The sequence below is a fragment of the Entelurus aequoreus genome, linkage group LG11 (genome assembly GCF_033978785.1).
Source record: "Entelurus aequoreus isolate RoL-2023_Sb linkage group LG11, RoL_Eaeq_v1.1, whole genome shotgun sequence".
Taxonomy (NCBI): Eukaryota; Metazoa; Chordata; class Actinopteri; order Syngnathiformes; family Syngnathidae; genus Entelurus; species Entelurus aequoreus.
This window is the reverse complement of record NC_084741.1, coordinates 74073050-74086205: the sequence shown is the minus strand read 5'-3', so window position 1 is coordinate 74086205 and position 13156 is coordinate 74073050. Positions and strand designations below refer to the sequence as shown.

At 37.2% G+C, this 13156-nt stretch overlaps 1 protein-coding gene across 2 annotated transcripts in view; it reads left to right on the top strand.

Annotated features, from left to right (window-relative positions):
• LOC133660465 (platelet endothelial aggregation receptor 1-like) overlaps positions 1-13156 on the top strand; it is a 618594-nt gene that overhangs the window by 542057 nt on the left and 63381 nt on the right. For both annotated transcript variants that reach the window (XM_062063981.1, XM_062063980.1), the window contains exons 10-13: positions 7744-7848; positions 9833-9934; positions 10000-10100; positions 11948-12040. In XM_062063981.1, the coding sequence (XP_061919965.1) occupies positions 7744-7848; positions 9833-9934; positions 10000-10100; positions 11948-12040 (401 nt within the window). The remainder of the gene's footprint in view (positions 1-7743; positions 7849-9832; positions 9935-9999; positions 10101-11947; positions 12041-13156) is intronic.

Below are 13156 nucleotides of genomic sequence, written 5' to 3'. Positions count from 1 at the left end.
CTTATTAGCTAACACAGCATCTCTTATTAGCTAACACAGCATCTCTTATTAGAGCATCAGCTAACACAACATCTCTTATTAGCTAACACAACATCTCTTATTAGCTAACACAGCATCTCTTATTAGCTAACACAGCATCTCTTATTAGAGGATCAGCTAACACAACATCTCTTATTAGCTAACACAGCATCTCTTATTAGCTAACACAACATCTCTTATTAGCTAACACAGCATCTCTTATTAGCTAACACAGCATCTCTTATTAGAGCATCAGCTAACACAGCATCTCTTATTAGCTAACACAACATCTCTTATTAGAGCACCAGACTCTTTGGCACAAACAACCTTGTCAAGAATAACAGTAAAATGTCTAAAATGGGATTTAGCCAGTTAGGAGTGAAAAAGTATAATATTCAGTGGTTGGCTAGGTCACCTTGTCAAGTTGTGTTGACTGCAGGACTTCAGGTCAAGAAAAGTCACCATCTTGCTGTACTGCTGTAGTCCACCATTGTGGTTTTGCTTGTCAAGTACAAAGAACAAAAGCAGTGAAGTTGTCACGTTGTGTAAATGCTAAATAAAAACAGAATACAACAAATCCTTTTGAACTTATATTCAATTGAATAGACTGCAAAGACAAGATACTTAACAAAATTAACAAAAAAATATATTGTAATGTCAGAAATGGAGTAAGTCTTTGGACAAAAGCCTGGCGGAGGTTTGTGCTTTCTGACTGCTTTTCTAGTTCATGTTGACCAAATCACTGCAGCTGTTCTGTTCAGAAAACTGTACAAAACTTACACAAGATTTTTGAAAGACTCTTGATGTTGATGTTAATGCAGAATGTGACACATTACCAGTGCAGTCATGTAGTATGTGACACATTACCAGTGCAGTAATGTAGTATGTGACACATTACCAGTACAGTCATGTAGTATGTGACACATTACCAGTACAGTCATGTAGTATGTGACACATTACCAGTGCAGTAATGTAGTATGTGACACATTACCAGTGCAGTAATGTAGTATGTGACACATTACCAGTGCAGTCATGTAGTATGTGACACATTACCAGTGCAGTCATGTAGTATGTGACACATTACCAGTGCAGTCATGTAGTATGTGACACATTACCAGTGCAGTCATGTAGTATGTGACACATTACCAGTGCAGTAATGTAGTATGTGACACATTACCAGTGCAGTCATGTAGTATGTGACACATTACCAGTGCAGTCATGTAGTATGTGACACATTACCAGTGCAGTAATGTAGTATGTGACACATTACCAGTGCAGTCATGTAGTATGTGACACATTACCAGTGCAGTCATGTAGTATGTGACACATTACCAGTGCAGTCATGTAGTACGTGACACATTACCAGTGCAGTCATGTAGTATGTGACACATTACCAGTGCAGTCATGTAGTATGTGACACATTACCAGTGCAGTCATGTAGTATGTGACACATTACCAGTGCAGTAATGTAGTATGTGACACATTACCAGTGCAGTCATGTAGTATGTGACACATTACCAGTGCAGTCATGTAGTATGTGACACATTACCAGTGCAGTCATGTAGTATGTGACACATTACCAGTGCAGTCATGTAGTATGTGACACATTACCAGTGCAGTAATGTAGTATGTGACACATTACCAGTGCAGTAATGTAGTATGTGACACATTACCAGTGCAGTCATGTAGTATGTGACACATTACCAGTGCAGTCATGTAGTATGTGACACATTACCAGTGCAGTCATGTAGTATGTGACACATTACCAGTGCAGTAATGTAGTATGTGACACATTACCAGTGCAGTCATGTAGTATGTGACACATTACCAGTGCAGTCATGTAGTATGTGACACATTACCAGTGCAGTCATGTAGTATGTGACACATTACCAGTGCAGTAATGTAGTATGTGACACATTACCAGTGCAGTCATGTAGTATGTGACACATTACCAGTGCAGTCATGTAGTATGTGACACATTACCAGTGCAGTCATGTAGTATGTGACACATTACCAGTGCAGTAATGTAGTATGTGACACATTACCAGTGCAGTCATGTAGTATGTGACACATTACCAGTGCAGTAATGTAGTATGTGACACATTACCAGTGCAGTCATGTAGTATGTGACACATTACCAGTGCAGTCATGTAGTATGTGACACATTACCAGTGCAGTAATGTAGTATGTGACACATTACCAGTGCAGTCATGTAGTATGTGACACATTACCAGTGCAGTCATGTAGTATGTGACACATTACCAGTGTAGTAATGTAGTATGTGACACATTACCAGTGCAGTCATGTAGTATGTGACACATTACCAGTGCAGTCATGTAGTATGTGACACATTACCAGTGCAGTCATGTAGTATGTGACACATTACCAGTGCAGTCATGTAGTATGTGACACATTACCAGTGCAGTCATGTAGTATGTGACACATTACCAGTGCAGTAATGTAGTATGTGACACATTACCAGTGCAGTAATGTAGTATGTGACACATTACCAGTGCAGTCATGTAGTATGTGACACATTACCAGTGCAGTCATGTAGTATGTGACACATTACCAGTGCAGTCATGTAGTATGTGACACATTACCAGTGTAGTAATGTAGTATGTGACACATTACCAGTGCAGTCATGTAGTATGTGACACATTACCAGTGCAGTCATGTAGTATGTGACACATTACCAGTGCAGTCATGTAGTATGTGACACATTACCAGTGCAGTCATGTAGTATGTGACACATTACCAGTGCAGTAATGTAGTATGTGACACATTACCAGTGCAGTAATGTAGTATGTGACACATTACCAGTGCAGTCATGTAGTATGTGACACATTACCAGTGCAGTCATGTAGTATGTGACACATTACCAGTGCAGTAATGTAGTATGTGACACATTACCAGTGCAGTAATGTAGTATGTGACACATTACCAGTACAGTCATGTAGTATGTGACACATTACCAGTGCAGTCATGTAGTACGTGACACATTACCAGTGCAGTCATGTAGTATGTGACACATTACCAGTGCAGTCATGTAGTATGTGACACATTACCAGTGCAGTAATGTAGTATGTGACACATTACCAGTGCAGTCATGTAGTATGTGACACATTACCAGTGCAGTCATGTAGTATGTGACACATTACCAGTGCAGTCATGTAGTATGTGACACATTACCAGTGCAGTCATGTAGTATGTGACACATTACCAGTGCAGTCATGTAGTATGTGACACATTACCAGTGCAGTAAAAGATAGTTTTAGAACTCCTTTTCCGACACAAACGACCCTGCTAGAGTTGTTTGTCTTCAAATATAGATTTGTTGAAGAATATTAGTGTGTAGTTGCCAGCGAGTGATGTCACCTGCACAATGAGAGCTCACGTCCACATGTGTTGACCAGAAGTCTGGCACTTACCCGCGCTGCCCGACTGCTGTTCGGGATTTTTTTTAAAAGGTGACGGGAAGAAAAACATGTCCCTTTGTCTCCCTGAGAGCCTAACAGGTCCCTGCGTGATGCGATCCAGATGCTGCTGGTGAGGCCTCTGAAGGATGGAGGTCACCATGAAGTGTCATTTCCTTCTCCTCTTGCACTCGTCTGATGCTTCTCTTGACCTCCACGCTGCATTTCTCTTGACCTCCACGCTGCTTTTCATGGACTCTTTTACACTTTCAACTGAGGATTTAGTGAAAGATAATCATCTGGGCCAACATTGTTTCCACACTAGAATACACGTCGCTGCTCTCCTGCTACGTTCTTCTTGCATTTGGTCAGTTTCACTTTCTTTGCAGCCTGGATAAAAGTCCTGCGTGGCGGCGCCAACGTCCGCTACACCGTCTCATTTGTGCCCGTGCAAAGTCTGCGTGACTAGCTGTAAAGGCTATGATTGGTCAAGAATATTTCTTGTTCAGAGGACGTTCCAACATGATCACTTCTCTCCATGATCCTTCACTGGCGGCAAAGGCAGCTAACTAGCTTATTTGTCACTGCTAACTAGCTTATTTGTCACTGCTAACTAGCTTATTTGTCACTGCTAACTAGCTTATTTGTCACTGCTAACTAGCTTATTTGTCACTGCTAACTAGCTTATTTGTCACTGCTAACTAGCTTATTTGTCACTGCTAACTAGCTTATTTGTCACTGCTAACTAGCTTATTTGTCACTGAGTGTACATAGCTAGCAAAACAGCCGTGTTCAAAGTGCGGCCCGCAGCACTTTGTAGAAAACATTTTTACAAAAAAAGCAAACATTTGAACAATAAAACAAAGCAGCATGCATAGGGATGGATAACTTTCACATTTGAACCGATACAGTACCAATTCCCTGTGGTATCTAGGAATCGATACCAGTACTCAACTGTACAAATGTTTGCTACTTTTGTGTGTGTGTACGACAAAATATAGTACACTTTGATTTTACGCAAATCGCACCGACGGAATTTAGTCAATAAATTTAAAAGTACCAAACTTGGTATTCATCCCTAAACATTCAACAAGAATACGTTGTTACTAATAACTATTCATAACAAAAGGCTTGTCTTCAAATACTTTGGCTTTATATATATATATATATATATATATATATATATATATATATATATATATATATATATATATATATATATATATATATATATATATATATATATATATATATATATATATATATATATATATATATATATATATATATATATATATATATATATATATATATATATATATATATATGTATATATATATATATATATATATATATATATATATATATATATATATATATATATATATATATATATATATATATATATATATATATATATATATATATAGGGATGTTCGATAAGAAAAGAACCGAGTCCTCGGACTCGAATCCCTTTTTGAGAACCGGTACCCGTTATCGAGACCACTATAGTAAAGAAAAAGAGTTGGTTCTTTATTCGAATCCCTCGGCACGAATCCCGTCCCGACCAGAAATGCCCTGTGAGACATCACAAGAATTTACGTCACGTAGCTCAGTCATTAGGCGCAGATAGCAAAAGCAGGAAAAACAATGGAATAATAAAGTTCAAAACAAAAGCTATAATCCAATGAATAACTTTACTGAGAGATTTGAGCAGACTACAAACACATGACCAACACTTTTACCACCAAGCGGAAACATAGCAACCAGGCTAGCAACGCACCTCCTTTATGGCAGCTGTCGCAACCTTCTTAAAGCAACCGCAGCACATACATATATATACAACACTGCAGCACATACATATATATACAACACTGCAGCACATACATATATATACAACACTGCAGCACATACATATATATACAACACTGCAGCACATACATATATATACAACACTGCAGCACATACATATATATACAACACCACAGCACATACATATATATACAACACTGCAGCACATACATATATATACAACACCACAGCACATACATATATATACAACACCACAGCACATACATATATATACAACACCGCAGCACATACATATATATACAACACTGCAGCACATACATATATATACAACACTGCAGCACATACATATATATACAACACTGCAGCACATACATATATATACAACACTGCAGCACATACATATATATACAACATATATCTCCCTTTTTCAACTTTTGTTTTTCTTTCCTTGTAAACGTTACAAAATCACACTGTATATGTGTTGTCTGTCTAATTATAAATAATGCAGACGAGGCGTGTTGGCTGAGTTCTTGACGTTTACTTTCACGGGTGACGACATGCAACAACACTTTTCGGGGCTACCACGCATGCTCGTCACTCCCGTTGCATGCTGGGTAGTGTAGTTGTTATATTCCCTTGCCTAGCTCATAACATCTTTCCCCCATAAAGAAATAATGTTAACTCAATAAAGTGTATTTCTTTTTTTAGCTTTAACTTTTCATATTTTAGCATTGTAACCACATTTGCAAACAACTTTTCTCTTCATAGAATTTTCTTTCAATAAAGAAATAAAGTGCAAAAATGTCAAAGCATCATAACAAACGGTTATGTTCCAATAGCAGCAGAAGTGCACTTTTTGGAGAGCTGCATTATTTCCAGTTTTGTGCCCAAGGGACTGATTTTATTGAACACTATATTATTATTTATACACCTATAGTGATCACAGAGACAGCTTGTTTTTGTGTTACTGTATATATTTGTTTCTCTGAAAAATCCCACTTAATATACTTTGGGTAACAACAGTCAATATTTATTTATTTTATTTTATTTTTTTAGGGGGGGTAACAGTCAATATTTATTTATTTATTTATTAGATTTGATTTGTTTCTCATATAATAAAAGTGAGCTTTTGTTAAACCAAATATTGTGTGTTTTTTTCCATGTACAACAACCTATCTGGACTCCATAAGAGAATTGATAAGGAATCGGTTCGATAAGAGGATTCGATAATAGGCTCGAACTCGATAATTTCTTATCAAACATCATCCCTATATATATATATATATATATATATACACACAGATGATTACTCACTTGCATGTATAAAATTTGCTTAAGTAAAGAGCCAATATTAGTGCACAAATGCGTCCGGAAGGTTTTTAAACAGTCTACTTGAATGCATGTCTTTATTTGCCCAAAATTTGGTAACAGTTTTATCCAAAGTTCTTTCAGGCCGTATTTTGGAGTGAAATTTGCCAGGGAGCACCCCAGTCAGAGTCATTGTTGTACTGATATATGCATTGATCTGATCACTGACCGTATAGAGATCACTATGTCGTAGATCACCACATAATGATCTCCAAACTGAGAAAATGTGGTTTTAATAGTATGTCACTTTCTTGGATGTTGAGCAAGTATCTATCAGGAAGATCACAGAGAGTGTGTTTGAATGCTAGCTTATCTGAACGCAAGTACAACTACTGCGGTGTGCCTCAAGGAAGCAGCTTAGGTCCTTTACTTTCTATTATTTGGACTAATGATCTTCCCTGTTTTACAACAAACACCAATATGGTTATGTATGCAACTGTGTACAGTACTGCCTCTACCTTAAATGACAGAGGAAATAACTTCAATCAGGACCTGGAGAGAGAGTCACGCTGGGTAAAAGATAATAACCTTCACCTTTATCTTTACTTTTTAAGCCAACATGCGTCCATTTTCCCTTTTCTGTCTACACACTGTGTCTGCTTGTAAGTACTCTGTGTGTGTGCGCTGCCCAACATGCCTGTCTTGTTGGTGTGTGTGTGTGTGTGTGTGTGTGTTTGTGTGTGTGTGTGTGTGTGTGTGTGTGTGTGTGTGTGTGTGTGTGTGTGTGTGTGTGTGTGTGTGTGTGTGTGTGTGTGTGTGTGTGTGTGTGTGTGTGTGTGTGTGTATGAGCATTATTATACAATGAATAAATATTTGAAAAAGAATGAAAGTGCCCCCAATCTTAAACACACCTTCAGCTAAGGTGAATCTTGACATCTGACTGAAATACTTTATCAGAACTTCATTGAAAATGTCTTAAATGGCAGACAAACGTTAATTTAGTGAGTTTAGAGTCAAAGAGTAAAAAGAAAAATCATTATTTATATGCAGACAGTGCAGTTTAGATACTTTATTTTCCCCAGGAGGACAAGATCATGTGAAGTATTACACAGTAGAGTAGTACAGTGAAGGTTTCTTTGCAGAGATGACACCAAAGATGAGACATTGTGAATGTTTGTTTGTCTTTCAGGACCATGCTGACTGTGCACAACGTCCTGCTTCTGCTCTTCTTCTTGCTAAGCCTGGCCTGCTCCCTCAACCCCAGAGACCCCAATGTGTGCAGCCTGTGGGAGAGGTGAGGACAATGTCATCTTTTCTGTGATGGAGGGGCAAGGGGCAGCATTCAGCGCAGTCACAATGTTACGTCGCATTCTCTGGGCTTTTATCTCCTTTTATGGACAATTGCAAGCTGTTGCGTTCTTGTGTAGCATACTGCTTCTCTTTGAGACACAGCAAAGGTCAAAACAAACATAACATGTACAATATAATAAGCAAATGTTGAAAACATATTAGTTTTACATTTTTCTTATTATATATACACATTTGTTGTCTATGTATACATGAATATACAAATACATATATACATATATATATACGTATTCAACGTGTTCTTATATATATTGTTGTTTATATATATATATATATATATATATATATATATATATATATATATATATATATATATATATATATATATATATATATATATATATATATATATATATATAGTCGAGGTTACTGTGGTTTATCCGTTATACAGTGCTCAATACCGGAGTAGAGCAGAATATACGTTAGGTCAGGAAAAAAACACAGAGGCGGTATCATCCCTACAAGCCTGTTTCGCAGGTTTCGCAGGTATAAAATCCCCTGCGAAACATTCTAGATGAAAATCATTCATTACAAAATCAAATATTTTCATAGCTAAAGCGTAAAAAAATGTTCACAACATTTTAAATAAATATTTCAACATTATGAGAGCCCTGAAAACCTGAAATACACCCATTAGTCCTGGTTTTAATCCAACATAGAAACTGTGCTTGCGGCTGAGCCAATCAGTGAACAGCACACTCTGATTGCTGTGTTGTCCTCTAGTGGCCATTTGTAGTATTGATATTTTTACTTTACGGAGCCATTTTTATGCTTGAAAATGCTTGATTTAGACCAAAAGTTTCTTTTAAAAGAAATATGCGTTGTGGTGAATATTTAGACGGAGATGTGGCGAGGGACTCATTGGAAAAGTGAAAAAATGCATGGCCGGCAAAATGAGGCAGGTTGAAAGTACAACTTTAGTAGTGAGCTGGCTCTTTGAGGAGTGGGCTTAGTAGTGAGCTGGCTCTTTGAGGAGTGGGCTTAGTAGTGAGCTGGCTCTTTGAGGAGTGGGCTTAGTAGTGAGCTGGCTCTTTGAGGAGTGGGCTTAGTAGTGAGGTGGCTCTTTGAGGAGTGGGCTTAGTAGTGAGGTGGCTCTTTGAGGAGTGGGCTTAGTAGTGAGGTGGCTCTTTGAGGAGTGGGCTTAGTAGTGAGCTGGCTCTTTGAGGAGTGGGCTTAGTAGTGAGCTGGCTCTTTGAGGAGTGGGCTTAGTAGTGAGGTGGCTCTTTGAGGAGTGGGCTTAGTAGTGAGGTGGCTCTTTGAGGAGTGGGCTTAGTAGTGAGGTGGCTCTTTGAGGAGTGGGCTTAGTAGTGAGCTGGCTCTTTGAGGAGTGGGCTTAGTAGTGAGGTGGCTCTTTGAGGAGTGGGCTTAGTAGTGAGGTGGTTAGGGTTAGGGTTAGTGGGCTTAGTAGTGAGGTGGCTCTTTGAGGAGTGGGCTTAGTAGTGAGGTGGTTAGGGTTAGGGTTAGTGGGCTTAGTAGTGAGGTGGCTCTTTGAGGAGTGGGCTTAGTAGTGAGGTGGTTAGGGTTAGGGTTAGTGGGCTTAGTAGTGAGGTGGCTCTTTGAGGAGTGGGCTTAGTAGTGAGGTGGTTAGGGTTAGGGTTAGTGGGCTTAGTAGTGAGCTGGCTCTTTGAGGAGTGGGCTTAGTAGTGAGGTGGTTAGGGTTAGGGTTAGTGGGCTTTGTGCTGAAGGACTCTGATCCTAATAATCAACTCCTATTTGTTGAGGATTTGAATGAGTGATTTGAATGAAAGTAGAGTTAGGGTTAGGGTTAGAGTTAGGGTTAGGGTTAGGGTTAGTGGGCTTTGTGCTGAAGGACTCTGATCCTAATAATCAACTCCTATTTGCAGAGGATTTGAATGAAAACACACACAGATGAGCAGGAATGAAAAGTTGTTGTTAATGTTTGTGTGCAGCTTCACCACCTCAGTCAAGGAGTCGTACTCGCATCCTTACGACCATGTGACCGAGGAGCCCTGCTCGGACCCTGGGACCAACTACAGATGCCCGCGTCACAGGTAGCGCCAACATCTTCTGCAGCAGCGACTTCGTGCTCTTTAAGACCTGAACGTCCTTCTTCCAGGATCACCTACAAGAGCGCATACAGGCAGGCGGTGAAGACCGACTACCGCAAGCGCTACCAGTGCTGCCCGGGCTACTACGAGAGCGCCAACACATGTGTTGGTAAGTCATTGGTAGATCATCTGGAGAAAATATCAACAAAACTCTTCTGAAGTAGCAAGATGCTTTTGACACCATCAGATGAACATTATGCACATTTTCTTCAAGCACTCAATCTGCAAGGTCAACATGTTGATGAGCGCACCTGCCAGAGTCCACAAAATGTGGCTTCTCTGCTGGCTTCTGTGGTGTCGCACAGTGAAACATTCCAGGAAACAGCATTTTCCTGTCTTGCTGCTTATTTGTCGTGTCCCAGGTGGACAAAACATAATAAAAGATGAATATTACACTAAGTATTAAAACATGCTAAACGAGTGTATAATAGTACTTCTTCTCCATGTCTCAACAATTAGTTTGTTCACTTCAACATGCACCACGTTACCGCTTTTCTAAGAGGGAAATAAAAGGGAAAAAACAGATATGTATGATTTTAAAAGCAAATAATATTATTCTCATTACACAATATACACACAATTATGTTATTACATTTAGCTTCCCCTATTTATAAGTGTCTTTCACAACAGGCAGATAAAGTTTAGGTTTTAAGATTTTTTATATATATATATATATATATTTTTTTTTTTTTTTTAAATAATTAATAGTATGCATTTTAAATATTATTTTATATTATTATCTCATCATTATTATTATTATTTTATTAGATTATTATACAAGATTATCTATAGCGGGGTTTAATTTGTAAACGCCTTTGAAAACAGGCAAATAAAGGATAAAAGAAAAAAATATGGAGTACATTGATGGGTGGATAGTAATTGTTCATTGATTGATTGATTGAGACTTGTATTAGTAGATTGCACTGTACAGTACATATTCCGTACAATTGACCACTAAATGGTAACACCCCAATAAGTTTTTCAACTTGTTTAAGTCGGTATCTATCTATCTATCTATCTATATATATATATATATATATATATATATATATATATATATATATATATATATATATATATATATATATATATATATATATATATATATATATATATATATATATATATATATAATTATATATATATATATATATATATATAATTATATATATATATATATATATATATATATATATATATATATATATATATATATATATATATATATATATATATATATATATATATATATATACATATATATATATATATACATATATTTATAATGTTTATTAGCTGCCATTAATTTATTAGCTGCCATTAATTTATTAGCGCTTTTCAAAACAGGTGGTTAAAGTAAAAAAAAAAAAAAACTAAAACAATAGTATAACTTTTATATGTTATTTTATATTATTCTTTTATCAGATTATTATTACATTATCTTTGGCAGCCTTTAATTTATAAGAGACTTTAAAAAGAGGCGAATAAAGAATTAAAAGTAAAAAATATGAAATACAAAAGTAAGAAAAACAATTAATTATTATGTTATAGTATCAATAATTGTAATTATAATAATTATAGTGTTATTACATGTAAATGTATTAATAACTGCTATACATGTATTAGTGCTTTTCAAAAGAGGCATTTCAAGTTTAAAAAGGGTTTAAAAGATGAAATACAATGTGGAAAAAAATGATAGTATGCATTTTTCATATTATCTTAGATTATTACTATTATTATACATGCAATAATTATTAGTTGCCTTTCATTATAAGCACCTTTCAAAACTTTTGTACTTGAAAATAGGAAGTAGAAAAGTGAAAATAGGTGATGGTTAGGTGAAAGCAGAAGTCGTGTCATTGAAATATCTCTGATGGTGACATCTCCAAATATATGTGGTCTTCTTCTGAGGGCATTTGGAGACAAAAGCAGTCAGATGTTGTCTGTCATCACCAGCTCGCTGCACCAAGGAGTGCGTCCACGGCCGCTGCGTGGCTCCAGACCGATGTCAGTGCGAGGGAGGCTGGCGAGGCCACGACTGTTCAAGCGGTATGGAAAGTTCCTTATTGACTTTCTCCTTGAAATCCCCTTTAGGCCACGGGATTGTCTTCTAAACACTGCTGAGCTGACACAACAAGAAATGACATCTTCCCGTCACTTCAGCGGCTCACAGCCATCGCAAACATTAGGCTTTTCCAATGGAAACAAGCAGTGAGTCATTAGTTGGAGCCCAGAAGCAGCTTCAGTGGTGGAGACACACTCCTGATTAATATCAATTACTCTTAGTCTCAGCTAGTGTGTGAGACCCTAACCCTGATTAATATCAATTACTCTTAGTCTCAGCTAGTGTGTGAGACCCTAACCCTGATTAATATCAATTACTCTTAGTCTCAGCTAGTGTGTGAGACCCTAACCCTGATTAATATTAATAACTCTTAGTCTCAGCTAGTGTGTGAGACCCTAACCCTGATTAATATCAATTACTCTTAGTCTCAGCTAGTGTGTGAGACCCTAACCCTGATTAATATCAATTACTCTTAGTCTCAGCTAGTGTGTGAGACCCTAACCCTGATTAATATCAATAACTCTTAGTCTCAGCTAGTGTGTCAGACCCTAACCCTGATTAATATCAATAACTCTTAGTCTCAGCTAGTGTGTGAGACCCTAACCCTGATTAATATCAATTACTCTTAGTCTCAGCTAGTGTGTGAGACCCTAACCCTGATTAATATCAATAACTCTTAGTCTCAGCTAGTGTGTGAGACCCTAACCCTGATTAATATCAATAACTCTTAGTCTCAGCTAGTGTGTGAGACCCTAACCCTGATTAATATCAATAACTCTTAGTCTCAGCTAGTGTGTGAGACCCTAACCCTGATTTGCACTAATTGTAAGTGTATCTTGTGTTTTTTATGTTGATTTAATAAAAAAAAACACAAAAAAAACTGATACCGATAATAAAAAAAACGATACCGATCATTTCCGATCATTTCCGATATTACATTTTAACGCATTTACCGGCCGATAATATTGGCAGGCCGATATTATCGGACATCTCTATAAATAATAAATGTCAGTGTTTATCTCACGCCGACACATCAGGTTTAGCGTTAGCATGTTAGCATTAGCATTCTGTTGGCTGGGGTTGAAGCTAATAACTCCACA